The sequence below is a fragment of the Agelaius tricolor genome, unplaced genomic scaffold (assembly GCF_023055355.1).
Source record: "Agelaius tricolor isolate 1412-34295 unplaced genomic scaffold, bAgeTri1.0.p SCAF_6, whole genome shotgun sequence".
NCBI lineage: Eukaryota > Metazoa > Chordata > Aves > Passeriformes > Icteridae > Agelaius > Agelaius tricolor.
Window position 1 is genome coordinate 53,324,944 of NW_027269266.1, and position 26,872 is coordinate 53,351,815.

General features: G+C 39.3%; 1 protein-coding gene across 2 annotated transcripts in view; it reads left to right on the plus strand.

Annotated features, from left to right (window-relative positions):
• ITGA9 (integrin subunit alpha 9) overlaps positions 1-26,872 on the plus strand; it is a 237,138-nt gene that overhangs the window by 109,286 nt on the left and 100,980 nt on the right. For both annotated transcript variants that reach the window (XM_071429849.1, XM_071429848.1), the window contains exons 16-17: positions 3,617-3,772; positions 16,444-16,520. In XM_071429849.1, the coding sequence (XP_071285950.1) occupies positions 3,617-3,772; positions 16,444-16,520 (233 nt within the window). The remainder of the gene's footprint in view (positions 1-3,616; positions 3,773-16,443; positions 16,521-26,872) is intronic.

Genomic DNA, 26,872 nt, shown 5'->3' on the forward strand with positions numbered 1-26,872 from the left:
TATTCATTCTTTTAATGGGCCATGTTTCATCCTTTATTCCTGCTGTAGATTGTGGGCAATATTTACATCTCAATTTATTTCTCAGCCCATTGGCCATAATTAAAAATGGAATTTTGCACTCTCTAGAGTCCTTGTTGGAGGCTTTCACCTTGTTGAAGAAAGGCGATTAAATGTGATGATTTATTGAGCTCATGTACAGTCCCCTGAGTCTACTGTGGCACTGAGCCAAAAGAAAGCTGAAATGATATCCAATCTGGCAACCACTTGCACCATGAGTAGAATAAATCCTATCTCTTGACTAAAATTCTGTCTTGTTCCAGCCAAATTTGCTTGAATTCCTGATGTGTGTGGGCTCTTGGAGCCTAAAGTTAAAGCTGTAAAAGGCAGTGGCTGCCTGCCAAGGCAGTGTGCCTTTAGGATGTTGGACTCTATATTTGTGTGTTGTCATGATGTGCCTTAGTCCATGTCTCCTAAAAGTGACAAAAATTATTTCCTACAGTTATCATACTCCATCATCAGTTGAAAATTATGTTCAGAATCATGGATGTGATGTTTGATGATTGCTCTTTCCTTACTTTTCAGATTTTTAAGACTTTTTGGTACTAAAGTCAAGTAGAAATACAGTCATGAATCTGGCAGAGGCTTTGCTTTCTTGCTTTCTTCTGCTCTGCTAAATCAGAGAAAAAAAAAGAAGGAATATGTGGCCATGTACAGTTACTGCCACAACATTCAAACATTTCTTTGAGATGATTGTTCTGTGAGAGGAGATAGCAAGCCCTTGTTACAATATTTGCTAGGGTAAGCTTTCCAGTTCAGGCACAGTGAAAACTTGCACCAGTTCAGTGACTCCAGTCTGTACAGATTAAGTATTTATTGCTGTTATGTACTAAACCCTAGTTGTATATTGTTTCTGTTCATAATTGGAACTCCTAGTATATTACACTCATTGTAGTGTCCTTCAAGACTTCTTTTCAATTACTGAAGCTGTGCTCTCCATATGCTATGATTTGCCAGGTTTGGCTTTTCAGAGCTCAGAAATGTCTTTAGCCTATATTACTTCCATAGCATAACGTCCTCGTGGTGTCAAGCAGTTATTACATGTAAAATCTGCTTGTGGAAATCATATCCCTTGACAAATCCAGTTCATTAGGGCATGCAACTTATACAAAAAATGTACCATTTCCTTGCTTGAAGGACTTTTCAGTCTATTTCAAACCTTATTTGCATTGAATTTTTTGACTTCTTCTTGGACATCAGGAATACCTAAAAGCTATCTGCAGGCTGTGTCATCAATATATGATTCAACACAGAAAAATTGAGTAGACTGAAAATGAAAGAAATTGATTCTCTGTATATGTTCATATCCCCGGCAGTCTGTTGTGTACCTGTGAGACAGAACTGTCTTGTCTCTGTCTTACTGAGATGCCACAGACTGTTGCCTTTGTTTTTGAAGGATTGTGAGCAGAAGGGAACATGTGGCATAATTAATAACTAGGCAGCATTCATAATTTTATCCTTACTTAAAGATAAATGGGTCTGTGAAATGTATTTCCCAGGGTTGTGGTGGTGGAGAAGTCACAATTTCACCACTAAAATCAAGTAGAACACCAGCAAACAATAAAGATGCACTCCAACATTCACCAAAGTCAATAGAAAACACCTTTTGACTTTAAAGGGCATTGGACTGAACCCTGTAAGACCATATTAAAACACGTAGAAGTGATTAAGTACTTATTCTTACTATACTGCAGTAATAAAGTTACAAAAATAGTAGGTGGATTTCAATTTAACCCACTGCATACATTTTATTGTTCTGTGTTTACATGGTTGATTGCATACAGTTGGATTAGGTGGCAATTTGCCTGATGGTTTGTGTTTGACTGTTGCTGTATGGCATGCTCTTTTATAGTCTTGTTTCTCTGTATACAAAGTCTTCACATAGGCTAATAACAATCCTTACTTAATACTCTTGATTTTCTGTGAGAGCAAAGCTATCAGCTTCTGTGAAGTTGTAGTGTTGTTATTTAGTAGTCTCAGTATGGCAAAATGCCTACCCTAGGAATACAGCTGAGAAAGGGGCTGCAGCCATGAGTGTCTCTTCTGCTGAGAGGATTAATAGTGCTGCAGATCATGCATAGTCCTTTTTATGGGACTGGAAAGAGGTCAAGATATCACCAGTGCTGTCTGTTGTTGATAAGTGCTCTTTACCAAGAAAGCAAAAATCACTCCAAGCAATGTGCAGTCTAAACTTCAGAGTACTGGCAGACATTCGTATTAGGGTAGGGAATTTAAGGGCTAGCTGAGGGTGCAGGAGGGTAAATGTCATCCAGCCTGATATTTGCTATTATTTATCCAACTTACCAATGATCTGGAAATTTGGTTAGCCACTAATATTTGGCTTCAGAGATCTGTCAACATACTGGAGAGGGCAAATGGTTGTCTTGAAACAGATCAAACAGGGTGGTCTGAAAGGCATTTAGTACCCAGGTTTCCCACATCTGGAAGATGTAATTTTAACGACATTGCATCTCAATTGCTTCTTGTGGTTGGCGGGCTGTGTTCAGAGAAACCCACTAACCAGTGCAAGGCAAAGTTGAGAGCTGGCCTATGTGAAGGTTTGATGTGCTTAATTACGGGATTTATTTATTGCCTCAATTTAATCTGTGCTGAATTAATGCCATGTTTTTAAGTAACTGAAATTTAAGAGGAATGTTTGCCTATGAAAAAGTAGAGCATTTGCACTTAGGTTTTCTGGTAAATTGGATTTTGGAATTCAGGACTGAACAGAACACAATGACCACTTTGTCCTGGCACAGCAGTCTGGATTTAGGCATTGCATGTTATGACAAATTTTATGGCTTGGGTTCCAGCAACAAGAAAAGGTGATCCTTTTGTCTCATCAGCCAGGTAATACGGCACCATTCTAAATACCTGGTATGAAGCCTACAATATGCAAGTAAAGAAACTGAAAAACTTTCTTCTTTTACAAACTGAAAGTGTTGCTGTGCTGAAGATGGGGGAAACTGTAAAGTTTGCTTTGAAAAACATACTGGAAGATGGATTTTCTTGCCCCTGTATGTCTGTAACCCTATTTTATCGCCACATTAGTACCTTTATTAATCCATTCATTTCAGTGATATTGCAAAACAACAAGGGAAGATGGAGTTTTCTGTTCTTTTAATGAATGGAGCTCACTGAAAGTGATCTCAGTCAAAGTCTAGGATTTTGAAACCCCAGAGATGAAGATTATTTGATCTTTGCTTTTGCAGGAATAATTTAATTGCTTTCCATTTTTTAAATAAAATATTTTAATTGAAAAACACTTGATTTATAGGTGGGCAAAATATTCCACTGCTTTTGTATATTGAAGAGTAGATCCCAAAAGAATAACTTAAAAAAAAAAAAATTAAGCTTCTGACTTTTTCATTGTAATGTGCTTATTCCTGTTTGACCTGGAGAAAGATAAAGGAAGTAGAGAAACCTGTCTGCAGTGTTGAATCTGGTTTAATTGCATGTTTAATTAAATGATTTTGTTAAATTGAATGTATAATTGTTGTAGATAGAAACTTGTTTGGCTATATGCATAGGTGAAATACGTGTTTGTCTTCTTGTACAGAAAAGAGTCAAGGACGTCATCTCTCCAATTGTATTTGAAGCATCATACAGCCTTGGAGAACATACAATAGAAAGAGGAAAAGAGGACAAGGAACTAACTGCTCTGAAGCCCATTCTTCGCTGGAAGAAAGGACAAAAGATAGCACAAAGGAATCAGGTCAGATTTGGACTACATTATTTCTCAAGAAGGCCTGTGGCTGAACTTACAGCAGAGATGGCTCTAAAAGTGGATTTCCAAGCTCTGGGTCATTTGCACACAGTAGCCTTTTTGTACAATCTTTACTATTGCTAACTTCAGTGCTGCTCTGTGATGTAGTAAAGGCTTGTGCCTCCAAGGCTGGGCAGCACAAAGTGAGGTCACTTTCTTGTTTCAGGGTGTTTGTGCTGGGAAGAGAAAGATGAGAAAGGTCCTACTCCTTCTGGTTCTTCCCTTAATGTAGGAGGTTCTTGTGAAAGGCTTGGTCCTGGCCTTCTTTCCAGGTTAAGCCTTTGTTAGTGCAGAAGGGGACATGAGAACTCTCTGAGGGGAGAACAGTGGGCAGAAGAACAAAAAATTTGCCAGACTGAACTATCCTCTTTTCTTGAGGACTTCATACATCCAGTCATGTATCAAGAGAAACCTGCTCCTGCTGTTATTGTAGAACATGCCATGCTAAAATAGGATGGTTACATTTCCCCTTCACTCCCCTCCCTTCCCCTGCCCTCCCCCCCTCTTTTTTTAGCTATGAGAAGTCTGTCTGGAGTAGATGATTAGATCTGGTTTTTAACCTTAACAAATTAATTTTCTTTTGATACGATAGCATCATCATCTGTAGCATTACTTTCTGATTCTGCTCACAAGGCCCCTGAATGCTACTTAAAAAATAGTAACTAAAACATTTTATTTGTTTCACTATATTATCAAGTGCTTTGAACTGTATTTGGTTATAATCCTTGCCCTTTAGAGGCATGAATTTTTATTCAAGTATGCTTTATTTTTATAAATTGATGCATGAAAGATGCATTCAAGAATTACTTGTTTTTATGAAGAGGGATTGTGGGGCTGTTGTGTATATGAATTTTGTGTTGTTGCAACAATATGATGGGAATTTATGGCGAACTTTGGAACTTTAACACTGCTGTAAACCTGACTGTTACATGAACAAAGCTTCTTGTATTTTTTATTAGTGAGCTTAAACTCGAAAGATCACATATTGCCCTGCAGGTGAGTCTCAGATTGATGTTAAAATACCTAAATGCTGAGATTATAGAACAGGAACAAAAATACTTTGGAAATTTCTCTGACTTGTTTTCTTTTGCAATTTGGATGGGAGGGAACCAGTTTAACAATCCCTATTCATTTGTTTTCCAGATGTTGTTCCATTAGATTAGTAAGAAAAGTATTTTTACACTGGGTATGCTGGCAAGTGTCCTTTCAGCCAAGGATGTGACAAGATCTTCAGAGTTAGTGTGGCAGTCATAGTAACAAAGCCCTTATAAAGTAGCCTCAAAGCATGGTGCTGGGGTCCTCAAAGACTAAGTTCATGGGAAAACTGGAATGTAGTGTTCTCTCTCATAGAAGTCTTGTTATCGTGTAAGTCAAAATAGTTTTAGAAGGCCAAAAGGGACAGTAGGAACCAGAATTATTATAATAAAGGGTTTACATTTTCAAAGAATCTAATGATTATGAAGGAACCTTACATTTTGGAAGTCCAGTTCAAGACTCTAGTGTTTTCTGTTTTCAGAAGATATGGTATAGGTGAGGTCAGGTAAACAAAATTAATGTTAATGTAAATACTAATGTCTTTAAATATAGCTAGTTTTGTGTTGTTTTCAAAAGCCCTAGATCTTGCTGATCCAGAAGTGACTTTCCATTAGCAACAAAGAGGCTACACATTTATTTTCGTATACTCACTGTATAAATTACATGTTAACCAAGAAGGAGAAAGCTATCCTGCCAAATACAGTGGGGATTTGTTCTTAGTAGTATCCAGTAATGGATCTTAGAATTCGAAATGTGATAGGATAGAATTCTGCCTGTTCTAAATACTGTAATAAAATCACCAGCTACTATGTGTGTGGAGATACCACTTTGTTTTAAGAAAATATTCTCAGTAGATTTAGTTGTGTCACTGTCTCCAGGACTTTGTGAGTGTCAAAACTGTTTGTTAGTTAAAAGAAGAGATGGAAAATGTCCACAATCTTCTCTTCCTACTATGCCACTGACTTGCAGTGAAAATTTGTGCCCAGTGTTGCACTTCAAGGGTGAATGAGACTGCATGTTTCTTGGATGAACTTCACCTTTTTAAAGCAGGAGTCTGTTTTTTGAAATACTTGTGTTTGAAAAGCTGGTTAAATAAATTAATTAGCTTGGTTGGCAGGCACGAGAGAGTATAGAAGGATTTTCATGGAGTTGATTTATGTGATCTTTGGTTTGCTGCACAAATAATGCCATTCTGCATTTTAAAACATACACATGCACCTCAATCTCAAACTGAGAACAAAGAAATGACAGATCTGGACAGGGTGAAATGCAGTGTGCATACACACAGCATGGTCCAGGTTTGTCAGTGGTGTCTTCTCCAGAGCAGAAATCCCTGTGTTTCTTCTTGAGTCAGGTCATGTCATGGTCTGCAAGCTGAGCTGTGCCCATAACATTTCTTGGCATTGGAATGACATCTTTATTCTGGCAAGCTGTTGAAATGGCTCTTGGCATGATTTTAATCTATGCCAACTACTGCATTCCTAGGCATTGGTCAGGAGTTAGGATGTCCTGTCTTGGAGGCAAGGGCAATTCAGTTTACTGGTGCAGCTGAGTAACTTAGTACATCTGTCAGTAGTTGGGTAGGTGGTACATTTGAAGATTAATTGACTTATACCTAGGCATGCAGTCCTTGGAAGACTGCAGGGATCAGTCTAATTTCCATGTTCCATATGAAATAGCTTGCCACAAAACTCCTTCCTCCTTGGCAGGGCAAGCTCCCAAATTATCTTTTGCATTTATTCTTGCAGAGATTATGGGCCACCCTTCCTGCCTAATGGCAATTGTTTTCTCTTTGGTTGGAGTGGGATTGCTGAAAGCAATTTATATTCTTCCCCCTGTTATCCCTTCAGTGGCATCTCTTCTGCTCTCAATGAGTTGGTCAGCTGAAATAATGGACAAATGACTGTATTTGGCTTAGATGGCTTGACAAGTGGCAATGTGTTACTCAGAGTCTTCCACTCAGCGAAATGAATGAATTCCCCTGTAGTTCTCCTCAGCTGGAAAAGTTTGGTTTACAATCTTCCTCAGCCTATAGCACTGCATGGGGTTGTTGTGACCAAGATGCAGAACCCAGAATTGGTCTTGTTAAACCTCAAACCATTAGCCTCAACCCATTGATCCAGATCTAGATGCAGAGCTCTCCTACCCTCTAGCAGATCAACACTCACACCCAACTTGGTGCTGTCCACAAACTTACTGAGAGTGCATTTTATCCCCTTATCCAGATGATCAATAACTATATTTAACACGACTGGTCCCAATAGTGGAGACCTGGAGAACCCCACTAGTGTCTGGCCATTGATTGCTTACAAAACCATTCACCACCACTCTCTGGGCCCAGCCACCCACCCAGTTCTTAACACAGCAAAGAGTGCATCTGTTCAAGCCACAGTCTGCCAGCTTCTCCAGGAGAATGTTGTGGGAGATGGTGCCAGAGGCTTTGCTGAAGTCCAGGTAGACAACATCCACAGCCTTTCCCACATCCACCAAATGGGTCACTTGATCATAAAAGGAGATCAGGCTGGTTAGGCAGGGCCTGCCCCTCCTAAACCTATGCTGGCTGGGCCTAATCCCCTGGTTGTCCGGTAAGTGCCATGTGATAGTTGCCATTTTCCTAACTTGCTGGAAATGAAACTTGAGATGATTTCACTAAAGAGGTAATATAAGAGCAGATCTTTATTTGAAGGTTTTCAGAGGCAGTTATGGAAAGATGTCCATAAAAGCCCACCCCACAGAAATGAGTACATATTTATAGGTTTTAGGAAATTAGAATAATTGATAAAAAGCACCCATTAGGAGGACAAGTGGCGATTCAATTTCCTCCCAGGTCAAGCCCCTTCTCTGGAGCCCCACCTTGTTACTAGCTGAACTTAGTTTATGAAATGTATCTCAGAGTTGTTCTCGGCCTTGGTTTCCAGGAAAAACCAAGATAGCACAGGGGCTTTGCACCTCGCAGGGCTTGGAGCTCTGGAATTTGTTTTGTCTTCCTGCCTAGTGGAAGGCCATGGAAAATTACTGGGAAAACTAACTACTAGTACAGTAGGCTACAGAGGTACAAATACATGAGCGAAGAATACAGAGAACATATAAAAGAAAAACCCTAACTGGCATCATGATCACACTCAAGATGATCAGTTCCATAATTGTGTCAGGTATCGAGATCAGACTAGTAGGCCTGTAGTTTCCTGGATCCTCCTTTTGGCCCTTGATGGGCATCACATTGTCCAGCTTCCAGTCACCTGGGGCCTCCCCAGTTAGCCAGGACTGATGGTAAGTGATGGAGAGCAGCTCTTCTGACAGCTTCCTCATCAGCCTAGGATGAATCCTATCTGGTCCCATAGACTTGTGAGTATCAAAGTGGCTCAGCACATCCCTGATTGCTTCCTTTTGGATTACAGGGGATCAATTCTGCTTCCTGTCTCTGTCTACCACCTTTGGGATCTGGTTGCCATGAGGATAACTGGCCTTACTGTTAAAGAATGATGAAAAGAAGGCATTAGGTACCTCAGCTTTTTCCTCATCCTTGGTGACTACGATCCCCTCACATCCAATAAAGAATGATTTTCATTGGCCCTCCTATTGTTGTTCATGTATTTATAAAAACATTTCTATTATCTTTTACAGCAGTGGCCAGATTAAGTTCTAGCTGAGCTTTCACCTGTCTAATTTTCTTTCTACATGGTGTAACAACATTCAAATACCCTGCCTGACTGCCACTTCTTCCAAAGGTCATAAACCCAAGTTCCAGTGAAAGCTCCATGTTCAGCCAGGCTGTTCTTCTTCCCCACTTCATCTTTGGGCACATAGGGAGGGTGTTTTCCTAAACCTTTAAGACTTCCTTCTTAAAGTATGTCCAGCTTTTCTGAACTCCCTTCTTATTAAGGATTGTTTTCTAGGGGGCTCTCTGAACTACTGTCCTGAACAGGCCAAAGTCCAGCCTCCTGAAATCCAGGGTGGAGGTTTTGTTGACCCCTTCCTTACTTCACCAAGAATTGAATACTCCATTATGTCATGGTCACTGTGCCAAAGATGTCATCTGACCACCACATTTCCCACCAGCCCTTCTGTTTGTAAAAAGCAGGTCTAGCAGAGTCCACCCCTTGCTAAGCTCGCTTACCAGTTGTGTCAGGAAGTTGTCTTCCACACACTCGAGAAACCTTCTAGACTGCCTCCTCTCCACTGTGTTGAGTTTCTAGCAGACATCCCACAAGTTAGTCTCCCACAAAAAGAAGGGCTAGCAATTGTGAAACATCAGCCAGAGGCTTACAGAATAATTCATCCATCCTTTCATCCCAGCTGGGTTGTCTATAATAGACTCCTATCAGGATGTCTGTGTTGTTGGCCTTCCCCCTGCTTCTTACCTACAGGTACTCAATCTTGTCATCATTATCCTTGATAGACAGTTGAAAGACTGCTTAACATACAGAGCCACACCATCAACTCTTTTTCCCTGCCTCTCATAGAATCATAAAATCATCAAGGTTGGAAGAGACCTTTAAGATCAAGTCTAGCAATCAACCCAGTACTATCACTGCAACCCCTAAACCACTAAACAACATCAGTTTACTAAACAACACCAGTGCCAGATCCAGATCCAGAGGTGTTCTTAAACACCTCCAGGGATGGTGACTCCATCAGAGCCCTGGGCAACCTTTTCCAATGCCTGACCACCCTTTTTTTAATATCTAATCTGAATTTCATCTCTCTCAGCTTAAGGACATTTCCACTGCAGGCACAGTAGAAGAGACTGGCCCCCACCTCACTACAGCCTCCTTTCACGTAGCTGTAGAGACCAGTGAGGTCCCTCCTGAGGCCCTCTTCTCAACAAACCCAGCCCCTCAGACATTCCTCATAAGACACTTTTTCCAGACCTTTCACAAGCCTTGTTGCCCTTCCTTGAAGATGCTCTAGCATTTCAACGTCCTTTTTAAAGTGACACACCCAGAACTGAACACAGTACTTGAGGTGTGGCCTCACCAGTGCCAAGTACAGGAGGGTGATCTCTGCCCTGGTCCTGCTGGCCACACTGTTCTTCATACAGGCCAGGATGCCATTGATTTTCTTGGCCACTTGGGCACACTGCTGGCTCATATTGAGCATCCTCTGGTCCCTTTCTGCTGAGCAGTTCTTGAGCCACTCTTCCCCAATCATGTAGTGCTGAATGGGCTTGCTGGAACACAAATGCAGGATCCAGCACTTCCCCTTACTGAACCTCATACTGTTTTCCTCAGCCCATTGATTGAGTCTGTCCCTGTCTATCTGCAGAGAGCAGATCAACCCTCCCACCCAATTTGATGTGTCCTGCAAATTTACTGAGGGTACACTCTATGCCCTCATCCAGATCACCAATAACTATTTTTAAAAGGACCAGCCCTAAAACTGAGCCCCAGGGAACACCACTAGTGACTGGCCACCAACTGGATTTAGCTTCATTCATCGTAAGTCTCTGGGTCCAGCTGTACAGACAGGTTTTTACCTATTGAAGATTCCACCTTCTGAAGTACTTGTAGCCGTGAATTGCAGCACTCCAGTTTTGTGAGTCATCCCACTTCACTTCCATGATGGCAACTACATCATAGCTTTCCCACTGCACAGTGGCCTCCAGCTTCTCTTGTTTGATATGATACTGTGTGCATTGGTGTTGGTGCACTTCAGCTGGGCTACTGATTTCACCCTCAATAGTGGTATGCTGTCCCTAGGTTCATCCCTAATGAGCCTGGTCTTATTCCCTTCCACCTTCAAACCTAGTGCTTTGATGATGTCCGTGTGGAGCTCAGGGAGCTTGATAGCTGACCTTTATCCCCTGCCCATGCAGTACCAGAACATTGGTTTCACTCCCCTACGATTCCTGCCTTTGTCATGTGTGTTCACTCTACCACTCAGTTAGGGGTATTGTGGAAATCACGTATTCTCATTTCAGCCAGCACATCTGATGAAATCCTGGAATGTTTTTCACATAATTATAATTTTTCACATAATAATAATTTCACATAATAATAATTGCTCTTCTAGTGGGAATTTAAATCAGCGACTTTGGCTCAGCAGCATATATAAATGGATGGTTTCCGTGAGTAGTATAGTAAAGCATGGGATACCTCAAAAAACTCAGTTTATATTTCTTTTTCTATGGTCAGTAGACATGTAGGTAATAGCTTTATTTTTCAGGCAACTTGAAGGTTTAAAATCAAAATAAATTCAGATCTAAAATTAAGCTCCTGTATCGATACTTAGGCACATTGATGTAATTGGTTTGTAAAGCTATAAACAGAAAATACTTCCTAGAAAAGTTAGTGAGAGTTGCTTACAGCTCAGCATTTGAAAACTGGATCATATATCCTGGTTTCTAAATAAGAGCCAGGATATATGGCTCAACTTCACCAGATAACATGTTTATAATCAGATCGCATCAATATCTAAAAACTAAAGAATTATTAGAATGACAAGCCCCCTTATTGAATTGGTTTTGTGTTGCTAGCATGATCTAACTGCTAAGTCATCTCTTCGCATACTGCAGGGTTGGTGACAATTTACTGGAAATCAGTGCAGAGATTGAAGTACTGTATTCTTATTCCTGATTATTTTGCATAGCGTAGGTATTCCTGCAGAAGCCCATGGCACAGTTTATGAAATTAAAGGAATAGATCCTCAAATACCAAAGGCCAGCTCTGCCATTTTTTAAGGGATGTCATTTCAACCTTTTGTAGACTGATGTGTGAGGAAGTTGCTAAATGTCTGATCTAGAGTGAATCACTGTTCTCTTACCCAGTCCATAAAATGACATGTTTTCAAGGGTACTTTTGAGAATTCTGTTTCTCTCCCTTCTCTTCAAATACTGATCTTCAGCTGTTGCTTTTCCTTTCTGTGAAAGCATAGGCAGAACTCTTATAAGAATAGTGCTGGAAACCTCTGTAACTCTGTAAACTCTTGATAGCTCAGTTTGGCTACAACCTGAAATTTCCATGTGCTTTCCTGAATTTTGGTAGGTTGGATATTTTTAAAAGCTTTCCACCCCCCCCCCCCCCCCCCCCCCCCCCCCCTAATTTATTGAAAGATGTCCAGTATTTTCTGTGGACTGGAGTGGCACAGAGAATACTTTATTTTTTATGTTTTCTGTTCTCTTCTCTACTTTCAGAAACGTAGGTTTGTTTAATTTTAGATAGCCATTGAAAGAAAGTGAAGCAGTTTAGTAAGCCTGGTATGAAATCATAGATCACCTTCCTCAGAGCACAGAACTCTGATCAGTAGGCTGAAGCCAGGTTCCTTCTTATTTCTTTTACCTCCTGTCAGCTTTCAGTAGAATCCACTACCAGCAAGAAGGAAAAGGAGAATATCTACATGCCCAGTACCCAGCAGCTTTATGCTTAGGATGGCTTAGGGTGCAGGAACTAGAGATTTATCCCTCTCCTACTTTCTCCTACATTTACCCCTGGCCTTTACCACAAAATGTGGAATTTGGTCCTTATGCTTCTCTTCAAGAGGCATAAAGGAAAAAAGATACTTGCTCTGAGGCCCTGATCTACCTATGTAGACATATTCCCTTCCTGATCAGCTCTAGATCTCTCCTTACTGTAGGTTTGATTGTGTACAGATGTGTATATTCACTTTTTATAATGAGTGTACTTTAATGTAGGCTTTTTGGCTTACCCTCTGGAGGACGTGGGTGCCATCCATCTTTCCTAACCCCTCAGGGAGATAGCTGTCACATTACTGGACCCAAGGAGCATAATCTTTTTTACTTAGAAAAGTTGCCATGCAGACTTTGAGAAAACTGTGTTTGTCAGGAAGGTCTGGTGACTTGGTGGGAACTGCTCTGGAACAATTTCCCAAAGCTGCTGGGTTCTGTGCAGCAGTGGAGAAAGTGCAGAGAGGAATTGTGAACCCTGGAAATGCTGGGTTTTGTCTCTGGTTTGCTGAGCATCTGGTGATAGCAGGAAGTTGGAGAGACTCACTGAGAATGAACTTTACACTAATTTTGTGTTTATACAGTGATGATGTGTCCTAGAAGCTTTGAGGTTATCCTGTTACTGGGCACACATACACCTATTTTTCTCGTGAAAATGCTAGACAACTATGTGGTGGCCTTGAGATAAGAGATGCAGCTGTGTTTCTCATGGCAATTTTTGCCCTGATCTCCACCCCTCACCTCGTACTCCTCATTTTTTCATGTATGTATTTCTTATGTAAGAAAGCTTCCTGGCCATCTCTATATATATTCAAATCTGTTAGGCACTTGGTACAATGTTAGTGGAATACCTCTTCACTTTGGGTAACAGTAACGGCAAAAATTATGAGCTGTTTCCACAGTTAGTTTCATCCTACTTCCTTTTTTCAATTGTGAATAACACATACAACCCACAAATTACCATCTTCAACAATTTTAATATTTAAAGAACTCTATAAATCCTCAAAGCTGGTATTGTAAAGATGCAATCACTTTAAAGATTGCTTGGTGTTAAAATTAGTGGTAATGCTGTAGTAGGCTCTGCACCATATCCCAGGAATGGACTCCTGCTCTAACAACATGCAGTTAGGTACAGTTTCTGGCCCAAAGAAATTGCAGCTCAAGTAGACCATGTAAGGGCACAGTAACAATATACAAGTATTTTCACAAATGCTATGATGCCTTAAACTGTGTTTACTTCTTAATTGTTTGGGAGGAATTTAAACAACCAGGAATTAGTCAACCGGAAAGGTAGGAGTATCAAAAGGGTAGGGAAGAAAAGGCTCATGTTAGCAGAGAAGAAAATGGAGGAAATAGACTATGAGGAGCTGGAGGCTCGAGACTCTAGAAGACATATAAAAAGGGAAGGTGGAGTAGAGTCCAGGTAGACCAGGGAAATAGTGGAAAATAGCAAAACAGTTCACAGATGTTATTAACCTGGAACTGAGCTGCTGAATCAGTTGTGCCTGCATCCGTGCGTCCTAGAAGCCTGTTGGACTGGAAATCCTGACCAGCCAGCTGCTTTGAGGTGAGAGAGCTCCCCCAAACCTGAACACGTTTAAGATTCTCCACAGAAGCAAATGATTCACTCCTACACAGCTACAGATCTTGGAACTCAACATCCTTAATTTCTTTCTCCCAACCCAGTGTTGTGTAGAAACCTGAGTATCTATGACAAGGAAACACTCCCAACATATTTCAAAGTAGATCGCTCTCTAGTACATGATATGCTGGAAGAGATACATTCTCAGCGATTTTAGAAAATGAAGTATTTGTTCATTCTTTCTGAGTAATGGTAACTACGGATTTAGTAAGAAAATTCCAGGATTATTAAATAGTTGCTTAAATGTACTTACAGTATTTTATACTTTGAAAAGTACAGATAATTTTTTTGATTGATGTGTTCACTTTGCCAAGATTTCTGCGATTCAAACAGAGAAACTGACAGGCTAGAATTTTTTTACAGTTTACTATTCTTTCTCCTCTGAGGGTTACCAGCAGTCTTTCCTATGTGAAACTACTACAGTGATTTGAGGATCAATTCTGAGGACTTTTGAAACTATACCTCTGAAATGTGCCATGTTTGAGAGGGAAGCCTAGTGCCAGTTCCTGTCTCATGATTTATTCTTGTCCTTTGATTGTGGCAGTCTTAATTAAGGACGAAGGGTAAGTTCAGTTTTGTTTCTAAATGCCCAAAAAATTTCACTTCTGAGATTCTGATAAAGCAAAAGGTAGGGAAGAAAAATGAAAGACCAAAGTAAATAGCCCGGATCAGGTGGCCACCTTCCACCTTTCTTCTTTTGAAACACCGTACAACCTACAGCATAGTTTGATATCTGTTATCAAACTGATACCTTAAAGAACTTAGAAATAAAACAATACACTTTCAAGACAATATTAATAAAGGAGGTAATATAAAGGCTGATCTTCATTGGAGGCCTCCAGGAACAGATATAGAAAATGCCCACCCCCACACAGGGTAAAAACAGTTTTATAAGTTTAGCAAATTAGCATAACTAACAAAAATCTCCAGTTAGAGACAGAAGTGGTAAGGTAGTTACCACTTAGTTCAACTCTTTTCTAAATCCCCCCCACCCTTAGATAGGAACTAAACTTTTTTATGAAAATGTGTCTTGAAGAGCTGGTTTCAAACTTGGCTCCTAGGAAGAACCAAGACAGGCTAGGGGCCCTGGACACCCCAGCTTGGAGCATCTGGAATGTATTTTGTCCTTCTGCCTGTCAGGGAAAAAGGTAGGGAAAAGTACTGGAGCTAGCTAGGAACTATATAACTATACAACAATAGTTATATATTAAACTATTAATATATTTTAAGGAAATATAAAAGCAAAAAGGCAAAATTCATTTGGGCATCACAACAATTAACTTCATAAACATCCACTCCTTTTTGGTGAGCTCACACAGCATAGAAAAAGGAGAACAAACTGCCTGCTTAGTCAAGAACCTTCCTGGAAAGCAAAGGACTAGAAGTGTCTATTCCCTCCGGGCTTAAGATTCAAGTCTTTTTCCAGTCCTGATATAGTTGGGGCAGAGCTCTTAAAAATGTACTAACTCAGTATGGTTGGCATTTTTTTGCCTTCTCAGTCTCTCCAACCCAATCTGACCATTACGTCTATCCTGCACAGATTTTCCCTGTCCTTGTGTTTATGATTGAAATATATTTGCTTTGGTAATAACAGTCATGAAGCCTGTAGAAATGAACATTCATTTTAAAGGAAGAGATAAGTGGATTGTCAGGTTTCCTAGCTGAACAGTGTTGGCAACATTCATATTGGGTATTTGAATATTTGGTAGGCTGAAGAGCATTATACCTCTGTAAGAATGAGTCTTCCAGCCTGAAAAGCCGAGCCCTATGTTTAGAAAGGTATTGGTCTGTGGTCTAAACGGCAGGGGAAAGTAATAATGAAAGTAACAATGATCTAAATGTCATATTGGTTTCTTCGATGCAAGGAGCATGTTCCTGTTCTCTTCTTTCACTTTCTGTTGGCTGTCTCATTTAGCCATGGTAAACTACTGCTGCTTAAATAGTATGCCCATATGTTGTCCTTTCATAGTTCCTAGCTTTATCAATTTGCTATATTACCTCAGTATTACCAGAGTTCACAAGGTTGACAATGGTTCCATTATTTGAGACTATCGCTGATACATAACAGTCTTTGTAATTTTCTACTGCTTGCATGATGGCAGAAATGTTTTCTGCCATATATTGAATCTAGGGAAAATGTTTTCTGTATGAGTTCCTTACTTGCAATCCTTAGGACTGAAAATAGTTTCATAAATACTTCATATTCTGTTTCATTTTTTATCTACATAGCTGGGGAATACAAGAATGCCAGAAATATAATATTAGCAGTTACTTCTGTAAGATGAGAAGAGAGAATGGATTGAGGAAAACCTCTGAGAGAGAGTCTGGATTTGATGAAACTTCTTGTTCAGTTAGAAGATAATAAAACCAGTTCTGACAAAGATAAGATTTGCCTCAAGTTGAATTTCTTTAACACTCACACCATATATCCCTATATCCCAGATTTGTGTCTTGTTTTTATTTCGCCAAAGCATGTTCCTTCTTTGAATTTTGATCTTACTCTTTTCATGTTTTAACAGTTCTTTCCTCTGTTTTTCACAGACTGTTTTTGAGAGGAACTGTCAATCTGATGACTGTGCTGCTGATTTGAAACTTCAGGGTAAATTATTGCTATCTAGGTGAGTAGGTGAACTTTTATTTTCTTTCTTGAACAGTAGTATGCCATTCATTTTATGTGGAATGCCATTGGAAAGTCAAAACACAAACAGAGATGTTTTAGATCCAGACTAGAAAGATGGTGACAGTGATGTCCCCTTTAGTGCAGAAGGTCTTGAGATGTTCACAGAATCTGAATTCTTGTGGTGGTAGGCTCTGGTCACATAAATTGCAAGACACCTTCACTTTAACAGTCACAATGGACAAAAATAAAGAAAATAAATAGATAGCAGAGAGAGACAAAGAAAGTAAAGATGCATGCTCAAATCAAATACCAATGTGGAACACGTAATTTTTCAAAAACAATAAAATACTGTTCATGACATGGTAGGAGTAAAACTGCCTGCAGAAAAGTTCTGTCACACATAAGGTTTCAAAAAACCCCTCTGAACATGGCAAATTATCTTCAAACTACTGTTTTTGTTTCTCAGCTTGCAGTTTTGCAAACTCTTCTAAATACTCCTCCTTTCAAATTCTTCTTGTTACAACTTGGGGATGAGTGTCTGATTTCAGTTTCTTCTGGGATAATAAAACTTATCAAATAGAGCAGAGTTGAAGTTCATGTTCTGTCTCTTGTGACTGGTGTTATGATTAAGGTGTGGTCATTGGCTCACGCAAATGAGGAGTTGTTGAGTGTGGTGGGGAGAGGTTCTGTTGGGGTTGGCGGTTCTTTCAACATATACGTTTGTTGTTCCAGTGTGGTATTGAACTCTTTTCTGTTCTCCCTTGAATCCTCCTTGCCCTGTGAGGTGGCTGCCGGGCAGCTCTGGCTGACAGGACTGCAGGGGCACGTGGGGGAGGGCGCGTGCTTGCCCCTGGTGGGAGATGGCAGGGAGCGGGGGACACTTGCTGATGGAAGGCCTGGCAGGGTAGCATTGCACCACCAATCAAGATGCAAGAAGAGCTCCACCAATGAAAGGCATGGGAGGACATATAAGGACTGCTCATAAATATTAATGAAGCTGATGCAATCTTGAGCATATAAAAGGCAGAGACACTGCTTTGTAAGCTGAGCCTCGGGTGAGCAGGAGAAGTCCTGCTATATTCCCAGCACTGTTTTCTCCCTTTGCTCTTTAATTTGAAGAGGTCCTAATTAAATTTTCTTTACTCATTCCTGCCTGAGGTGTGAGTCATTTATAATACTGGTGATCCTAGGAAAAAGCCAATTGTTTTGCCTGGACTCAATTTGGGGATAAATCAGACTAAAAGTGAGCATCACATGACTTCTGTTTCCTTTTTTTTTTCCCCCAGTATTTTTAAAGATAGAAATATTGATGAGAGTTATTCAGTTGTGTGCTAGAGATTTTGCTATTTGATGGAGAATCTGTGAAGTGCTTTGCTTTCAGGTCAGGAGAGTGAAAGACAAAAAAGAAACAACCCAAACAAAACAACAAAAATAGAAGAAATACTAGTTACATACGTGTTTAATATAGATCTACAGCATGCTGTAGCAGCACTTGGCGACAAAACTGAACCAGAGTCAAGTCTGAGAAGTTCTGGACTTTTCCAGACAGGATTGAAATCCACATGAATGTTTTGGGGGGTTGGCTAGGAGCAGGTTAGGTTACAGGCTACAAAGTCCAAGGTTTGGCTGCAGTTAGTCTGGATATTTGACTTGATTTTTGTGTTGAGCAAAATCTGTTGAGAGCTAGATAGGTGTCTGTGTGGATTAGAGAACCTAGTGAAGGATTTTGTGCCAGATTTGAGGAATAAATGGCAAGGGACAAATCCTAAAACTTGTCAGTCAGTGTATAGTAATCATTGCACTAAGAGCTGCAGTTGGGATTGGACCATTAGGCTGTTTATTTTTACAGCTGTTATTTGTGTTATCTTGGCAATTTATAAGTCCCACCTGTCATAAGAGCTTAGGATATTCAAAAACAGTTTCTACATTTGTATAGCAGAATATTCAACAAATGCTCTCAAATTTGCTCTATTCAGTTACAACCTGAAGTCCTTTTTGAAATTAACAGGATGTTGTCAAATCTTTGCACAGTAGGGGCTTTCTTTAGCCCTTTAGCTAAAGGGCTCTGTAAGCTTCAGTTATTAAGAAATAGCACAATAAATGTCTCTTACAAAAATATATTCTTGTTATTATTGCATATAAAATTACCAAGAAACATGCTATGGATTCTGATTTTAAACAAGTGCTGTCTTGAATTTTTCCAGCCCCATGTGTTTCATGCAAAATAATCCCATTACAATTTTTCCACATTATTCTTGATTATGGTGTGTGCAGAAAGCAAATTTCTTTTAGGAGCAAAAAACATGACTCATTTATTACTATCTGCACAAAACATTTGACTTCACTGTTAGCAAGGTTATGTTAATACTTTTGTCTAAATAATCACCTAAATTTGGTGGACTTATTCTCAGAAAGGATGCAATTAATGCTGCACAGATACACTGAATTGAAATAAACAGGATGTTTATAGGAAGGCAGTGGTAAGTTTTATCTCTCAGGTCTGCTGCAGCTTTTTGAAAATGTCTCTGGACCTGTGGATAGGGTGGTTTGGTTAAGACCGTCTACTTTGGCTGGCAAAAGACTTTCTCACCAAGAAAGTAAGTTGCCCAGATCTGAGAGGAATGGTGCCCTGAGTGCCTACCTAATTAAAAGATAGTCAACAGAGAAAAAGTATAAAGAGTTGGTTTTGGTGGTGGAGAAAGCTGTGCAAGTGCTAGTGGTATTCAGCATATTCACAAATTATATGGGAAATAATCTGCAAGAATTGAAGAGCAAGATGATAACATTTGCTAATCCTATTAAACTATTCAGAGCAATGAAAGTAACAAGCAAGGAGGTATGCTTTCATGAAGTGTGTGATCAATCTATGGATTTTACTGTTTAGGATACTGTAAATGCTGAGACTGTATATAGTAGTGAAATGGCAAATATAAATTCTGAAAGCTGCAGAAATATATCAGCAAAATGCCACTCTGTACTTGTCTTGTTCTTCCATCGTGATCTTGCTTTTAGACATAGTTGGACACAGGGCTCTCTGCTACATAAACTGGCTGTCCTTACATACTTTTCTTAAAATTGTAGCATGTTAGAGCCAAAAGCTGTTAAGAGTTCAAACTATACCTTGCTGTATATGGCAAGGTATCATTTTGTTCATCACTATATATCCTTCAAATGTGTGCTGGTTACAGCATATATGTGCACAGGAAGTTAGCTCAGATTACATTATCATCAAGAGAATTGTTTGCATTCTTACGAGCTCAGGAACTGCACAAGCTACTGATACAGAGTGCACCCATGATGCATTTGAATCATTAGAATTACCCAGTTAAAAGATGGCATCCAGCTCTGAAGATATGAAACCCCAGCCTGTAACCAAGCACAGCCACTCCCTCACTCTTCCTCCAGAGGGACTGGGGTAGAAAATCATAAGGGTAGAAGCTAGAAAACCTCTGGGTTGAGATAAAGACAGTTTCTTACAGGAAGCAAAATGTGTACACACAAACAAAGAAAACTAAGGAATTAAGTCACCACTTCCCATGGGCAAGCAGGTGTTCAGCCATCTCCAGTGGAGCAGGGCCATCACACATAATGTTGACTTGGGAAGACAAATGCTGTCACTCCAAGTATCTCCCCTCCCCCCTTCTTCCCCTCACTTTATATACTGAGCATAATGTTATATGGCATCATCAGCTGGGGTCACCTACCCTACCTGTGTCTCCTCGCAACCTCCCATGTCACCCCTTGATTCCTTGCCAGAGTGGCAGTATGAAAAGCAGAAAAGGCCTTGGCTCTGTATAAGTCTGGCTCAGTAATAACAAAAAGATCTCTGTATTATCAACTCTGTATTCTGCACAAATAAAAAACATATATAAATATAAATAAATATAAATAGTGCTGCTGGGCAAACTGAAACCCTTCACTGTGAATTCATACAAGAGGACAGGATAGGACTGTTTGGAAGCAAGGGATGATAAAAAATGTTAAAGCCTTCTAATTTTATCTGGAAGTTTTTGCAAAGATGTAGGAAGCTAGAGATGGGATGTATTCTTCTTTTGAATGTTTCTGTTACAGTGAAAGGAGTCCTTGGTGACTTGAGTTGAAGACCAGGGTTACATGCTGTATTGGATTGAAGAAGAGTTAAGATGCATTTATTCTGGAAAGAAAAAAGGTTTGTTTTCAGTTAACAGATAAATCTCTTTAAGGCATGTGCACCTTCATTAGCATCAGTTTGCATGCAAATCCATCCCAGCTTCCTGAAGGGATTGCTGGACTAAGAAGCCAGCAATCTTGTTGCTTGTGACAGATGGTAAGCAGGGTAAAGGTCATGAACTGTGGCTTGGTTGGTTGAGACCAGAGATTTGGAGAAACCTTCTTGTATAGGCAGTTCATGCTGCTCAGGAATAAGATGTGCTGAGATGGTGTGCTTTGTCATCCTGGGTTTTGGGACTAGTTTGGATAAGGTCCCTGCTGACCTCATTTGTTGCTGTGTTGAGTTGTGTGTTGAGGAGGATCAGAATGGATTTTCTGACCTTTAGAAATCCCAACCATCTTTTCTGTAGTGTTCTGACTTATCTTGAGATAAATCCTCTCTGTAACGTAAGCAAAACTGCTTCAACAAAATCAGCCTTTCTTCAATGTGGAAACATCTGAGTAGAGAGGGTTATGTGCATGCTCCAGCATAGTGGCTGGAAACTTGCTGGTGGAACTCCATGCCTCTCACTGATGCCATGTCTGCCAGCAAGAGCAAGCAGCTTCACAAAAGGGGAAGACTGGACCTGGCAAAGCAAACTGTGAGGATTGAACTCCCTATGGTGGATGTTATGAGCTAGTCTGTAGGAACAGCTACAGTGGTATGTGCTAGTATTGCTACAAATGTTCTTTTTAGTGGTTGGCCTGGATTTTCTCATAGGAGTATGAGTGTTGCTAGCCTGAAACTACAGATGGCAATTAAGAATAAGGAAAAAGTAGCCATGGAGTGTGCTGGGGACTTGATGAAGGCAGTGTTAGGAGAAACTGAAGGAGCAGAAGAGAGACATTTCATCTTTCCAGTCATGACTGTTCTCAAATCAATTTTTCTTAAAGAATAAATATATGAAATTTTGGCAGCATGGCTTAGAAGCATGATTCATTGCTTCCCCTTCAACAATTCTCCAGTGTTAAGTCTTGCAGCTGCCATAGGAAATGGCAAAATCTGGTGTTATCCATGCAGTTATACCCTGTGGATAGTGGTATTAGTGATTTCTAAAGGAAGATACTTAAAAGTGTTTTAGTGTAAAGAATATATGTATTTATTGTGTATGGGTGACTTTATTGACACAACCTGAAACCGTAAGAGAAATAGGAATAGAATATTTTGCAGTAAACTTTGGTTTTTTTGACCATAACTTGGTCCAGGTTTCCTCTCTAGCAATTCACAGAAAAACAAAATGTTATGTTAGTTATTATTGTCAAATATTTTTTAGTCTTAAAAACATATTTATTACCTATCATTTGACTTTAATGCCTCTTTCTGTTCTCTCGGCACAATAAATGTCTTTTCTATCATGTTTCTGCAGCAACTAGCACATTTTTATTGACCCTCTTGTAGATGCTTATTTAGATGCTGAGCTGTGTCTGTTTCCTCAAGATGTGCTGAGGCGAACTCTGAAGTAGGTGTTTCCCAGAGGTTTATATCTCCCTAGCCTTTAAAATCTTGTATCCATTAATTTGGTACTTTATGTGGGAGAAAAGCTCTCTGGTCTTTTAAGAAGAACCTGAAATTGCTGAGGAAGGTGTTGTCTGACATACCAATGCAGTTTCAGCTCCTGATCTGATGCATGTCCATCTGACTGGCTCTGCAAAGGCCAGTTATCTAGTCTTTTTAGGATGTAATAGGAATCAGGTGAAAAGTGCTAAGACATTTGAGGAACAGTGAGGGTGTTTGTTTGAAAAAATGGACTTTCCTCCACTGTAAGAAACAAGCTAGCTAAAAAGACCAGAGCAGAATGTGTGGTTGCTTGCATGTGACATACAGCTAAGGAGAAAATCCTGTATGGCTGTGTATATACACTGACAACCTGTGTGTTGCAATGAATAGAGCAGCTTTACCAAAAACAAACAGCACAAGAAGAAAGAAAGATAATGTGAATGTTGTGTAGCTGCTGTCTTCCAGCACAAGCTGTGTGTATGATAGGTAAATCAGATTGTAAGCATAGGACTATGAGCCCCCATGGATAGAAAACACTGCAATAAATATTGCTATTCCTAAGAGGGTTCCAAGAGGAAGTTGCTCTTTCATACATTTATTTGACATGAGGTTACCTTTAATCCATCATTAGAACAAAACTGCTTATCCATCCGAGTGCTTCTGACTGATGTTTGGCTATTAGGAAGTAGCAGCTTGGTTTCATGTTGGTTTAGAGCTTCTTCAAAGGCCACCATTCATTAGGCTTAAATTTATGTTCCTCTCCTACAGACTGGCTTGGGTGGGTTCTGTGTATACTGCTTAAAATTGGGGATTTTTTTGGAAATGTGTAATTGGAAGCAAAAGTCATAGGAAGCCAAAGGAGTGACAGGTGCATTTTGAAGAAATTTCCAAGTTTTTCCTAGTTATGACTTTAATTGAGTTGAAGTGAACACTTTTAAAAGTTCTCTTATAAAATGGGATTTTTGAGAAATGTCCTTTTCCAATTAAAAGGTCAAGTTTGTGGATTGGGCTGTTTTTCCTTCCATTTGTTCCTCTGAAATTAGCCAGAGAACGGACAAAATTCCAGTCTGTCAAAAACTTCCTCAATTAAAATGTTTCCATTTTAATGAAATAATTATTTATGAAGAAAAAGTATTTTCCAGTATTATCTAGTCAGTTCCTCAGAAGACTGGTTTTGCTTTTTTTCCATATATATTCCTACTCTGATTTATTAGAGGATTGACATTTTTTATGCTAATGCTTCTTTTATTTCTGTGACCTCTTTTGTCTTATGCATGGCTCTGTATATGATAAGCAGGTAAATGATTTAATGTGATGTTTTAGGATGTAATATTGAAGTACTTAACCCAAGCTTTTCTGAAAAGACAAAGGAGTGTGTGCATGACTTCCAGACTTTGAGCTTACAACTCTATTGAAGTTTATAAGCATATTATTTGTATTATTGAAGAGTGAGTAATTTCATGTGAGAGCTACAGCTGGTCTATAGCTGCAGAGATAATTTGGCATAACAGACACCAGCTCAACCAGCCTAGTTCATTAGATAATGGAAGTAAACAAGTCCCCGGGTGTGTTACTGATAGGCCGGATTCAAGTTCAAACAGAGGGCCTCAGCCAATCCCTTTGAACCATGAATGCACCCATATAATTGGCCAGTGAGCTGGGCAGAGTTAAGACCTTTAATCAATCATAGATGTAAGAGTAGGAAATTCAAAGCCCCTATAAAAGAGGATGCTCTTCAATAAATGTTGGCTCTTGCTGCATAAACCCGGTGTGTCTTGTCACTTGTCTGTCTCCGAAACTGCAACGATTTCACATAGGAACTATCCATGCAACTGCAAAACTGATTGTTTGCAAGTTCTGTGTATAGATCCAGGGATGAATATGCTCATGGACCTATTAAAATCAGCAGAAGGACTCCCTCTGGTTCAGTAGGCACATTATCAGACATTAGGTACGTGATTTGAAAAATGTGCTACAGAAGTTTCGTATCAACTTGTCAAATTATTACAGAACCTGAATGGAAAGAATCCAGAAATCATAGATAAAAAATGTGTTATTTGGTTTATATTTGTGTATGGGGCTGCTACCTCTCAGTTTTGCACTGAGATATCAAATGAATCCCCAGATCAACTGAGGATTTCAGCTTTTCAATGGCCCTTGAAGTTTAAGTACTTGCAAAAACTCCTCCTGAAGTTCAACTAACCCTGAAGACTGCAATTAAAAAAAAAACCAACCGAACAGAAGAAAGGTATGATGTAAAAAGAGTCTGTGGAGACAAAATTAATATTTAATTATCCTAGTAACTACAAAAACCAAGTGCAGTGCTGGTTGGTGAAGGTAGAAATCTGTTTGGATGTGTCACAGCAACACTGTTGATTTACACCTTTTATTGATTTAAAAGCAAAAGGTGGGGTTCTTTATTTTCATCTGATGGAGTTGGAGGACAGATTGGACTTCAGTTGTTTGAAGTCTTGTTTTACCCATTTGCAGTCTAATTGACTATAGTTGTACCTTCCACTGTCTATTGAGCAGTAATGATGATTTATCTGTGTAGGTGCTAATTTGCTATAAGGAAAGAAAGGTTCCCAATACAAAAGGCAAAGTCAGTGACCCAGATAATAGGGTAAGTGTGACCTTGCCACATTCTTTGCCCTATGTATGATCTGCACAGACTGAGAGTAAGTGCTGAATGCCTTCTCACTTTTAAAAAAAAAATCACCCTGTTGAAATAGAGAAATTAAATATGAAATAGAGAAAATGTCCCTGCACACCATTTGGAATGCAGATTATGCATCCACTGACCCATGTTAATAAAAAGCAACATCTTGAGGGGTAGAGAAATGAAGATTGCAGATCTTTTCAGTTTGTCTTCTCAGATGGTCTTTCTTCCCTCACTGACCATAATGCAATGATATGGTGTGGACATTGACAATTAGAGCATTAAAGCATGCAGAAAAGGTACTTGTTTTATCCTGGAATTTGCTTTCTTTTTCTTAATGACTTTAGACATAAATTAAATATCTATTTACATTTGATGTGTACTACAATTGTCAGTGAATTTAAAGTTATGGCAGAAATTTGGAGCCTGATTTTTAGAATTGCTTGTTAGTTGCAAGTTTCGATCATGTGAATGAAAGCTGGAAGTACTTAGTACTTCTGAATTTAAAACTTTTTTTTTCTTTCCATGCAGACATCAATAACTTGACATCTTCAGGCATCTGTATGTATGTGTATACAAATATGTTTGCATATATATAATAAATACATACATCTACAGTCTGCCCAGAACTTTTTCAGTTAATTTTTTGGGTGTAGTACCTAATTTAACAAGGTGGTGATATTCTATCCAATTAAGTGTTTATTTCTTGATATTTTCTGACTTACTTTCTTTCTTTACTTTTCTGTTTTTTGTTTGGTTGGTTGGTTTTGTTTTGATTTTTGTTCTGGTTTTTGTGGGGTTTTTTTGTTTGGGTTTTTTTTTGTTTGTTTTTGTTTTTGGGTTTTTTTGTTTGTTTTTGTTTGGGGTTGTTTGTTTGTTTGGTTGTTTTAGCCTTTCTTCCTTTATGTGAGTGAGGTTACAAGGATCATGTTGAGAATGTTGGCAGTTTTGTAGTTCTCATATATGAAAATATGAACAAAAAGTTATTCCTTGATTGGGTTTCCTAAGTTGTTTGACAAACCTTGTTGAGATGAAAGGGTAACTAGTTTGTTTTCTTGTTTCTGAAGGGTGACAACAAATTCTTTAGTTGACATATTTTGACTTGGCAGCTAGGGTGCTTAATGTGTGGCAGGTGCTGGAGGAGGATGGCACCAGGCTGGCAATAGAGCTGTTCCAGCACCCCAGCAGGCTTCTGCACTTGTGACATTACTCTCAAGCAGACAACAGGGCTTGGAAGCTCCCCTGTAAATGGGAGTTCACTGCAAGTGAACTGATGCAAGTGGAACTGATGCATTCCAGATGTACACAAATTCAATGACTCAGAAAGTTGATCTTTTAAAATCGGACTTACAGCATCATCTTATGGGACTTACAGGCTTTCAGAGTGTGAACTGAACTCACCTGCCAGCCTAAAATCAGTGAGATTTTTTTGAGTTTATTAGTGTGTGAATTTTGTATAGGAGCATTTACAGAGTGCTTTTAAAAGTGGGTTTTTTCTTTGTTGAGATAAATGTCTCTGCTGAGATAATTTTTATATGATAGACTTGGAACAACAAAGTGGTAGCTTTAGAAAGGAGTCACAAAACCCACTGGTATTAATTTTTGAATTATTTTTTGTGGGGTCAGTTTTAAGTATGATTTTGTTATGAGAATTTTTAATTATTCTTTAGGAAGGAGAGTATTCTCAATTGCCTTCACTTTATGTTAAATCTCAAAGTTCTGCTACTACCAATTCAGAGAACATTCTGTAGCGTACATTGCATTTAATACTAACTCTACATAAGATAAAGAGCTTGTAATGTTCCTTTGCTTACTGGAGCAATACTTCCAGATTCTACTAATGAGTATAACAGATGCTGATTAAGTTTTGAAGTGATTGCAAGAAGTGAGATTATAAAGTTCACGAGAAATAATTCACAGTATTAAATGCTTGGGCTTTTTTTTTTGCTTACAAGCATGCACTTTTGATTATTAGAAAATCCCAGCAGATTGCTTAGCATCTTCA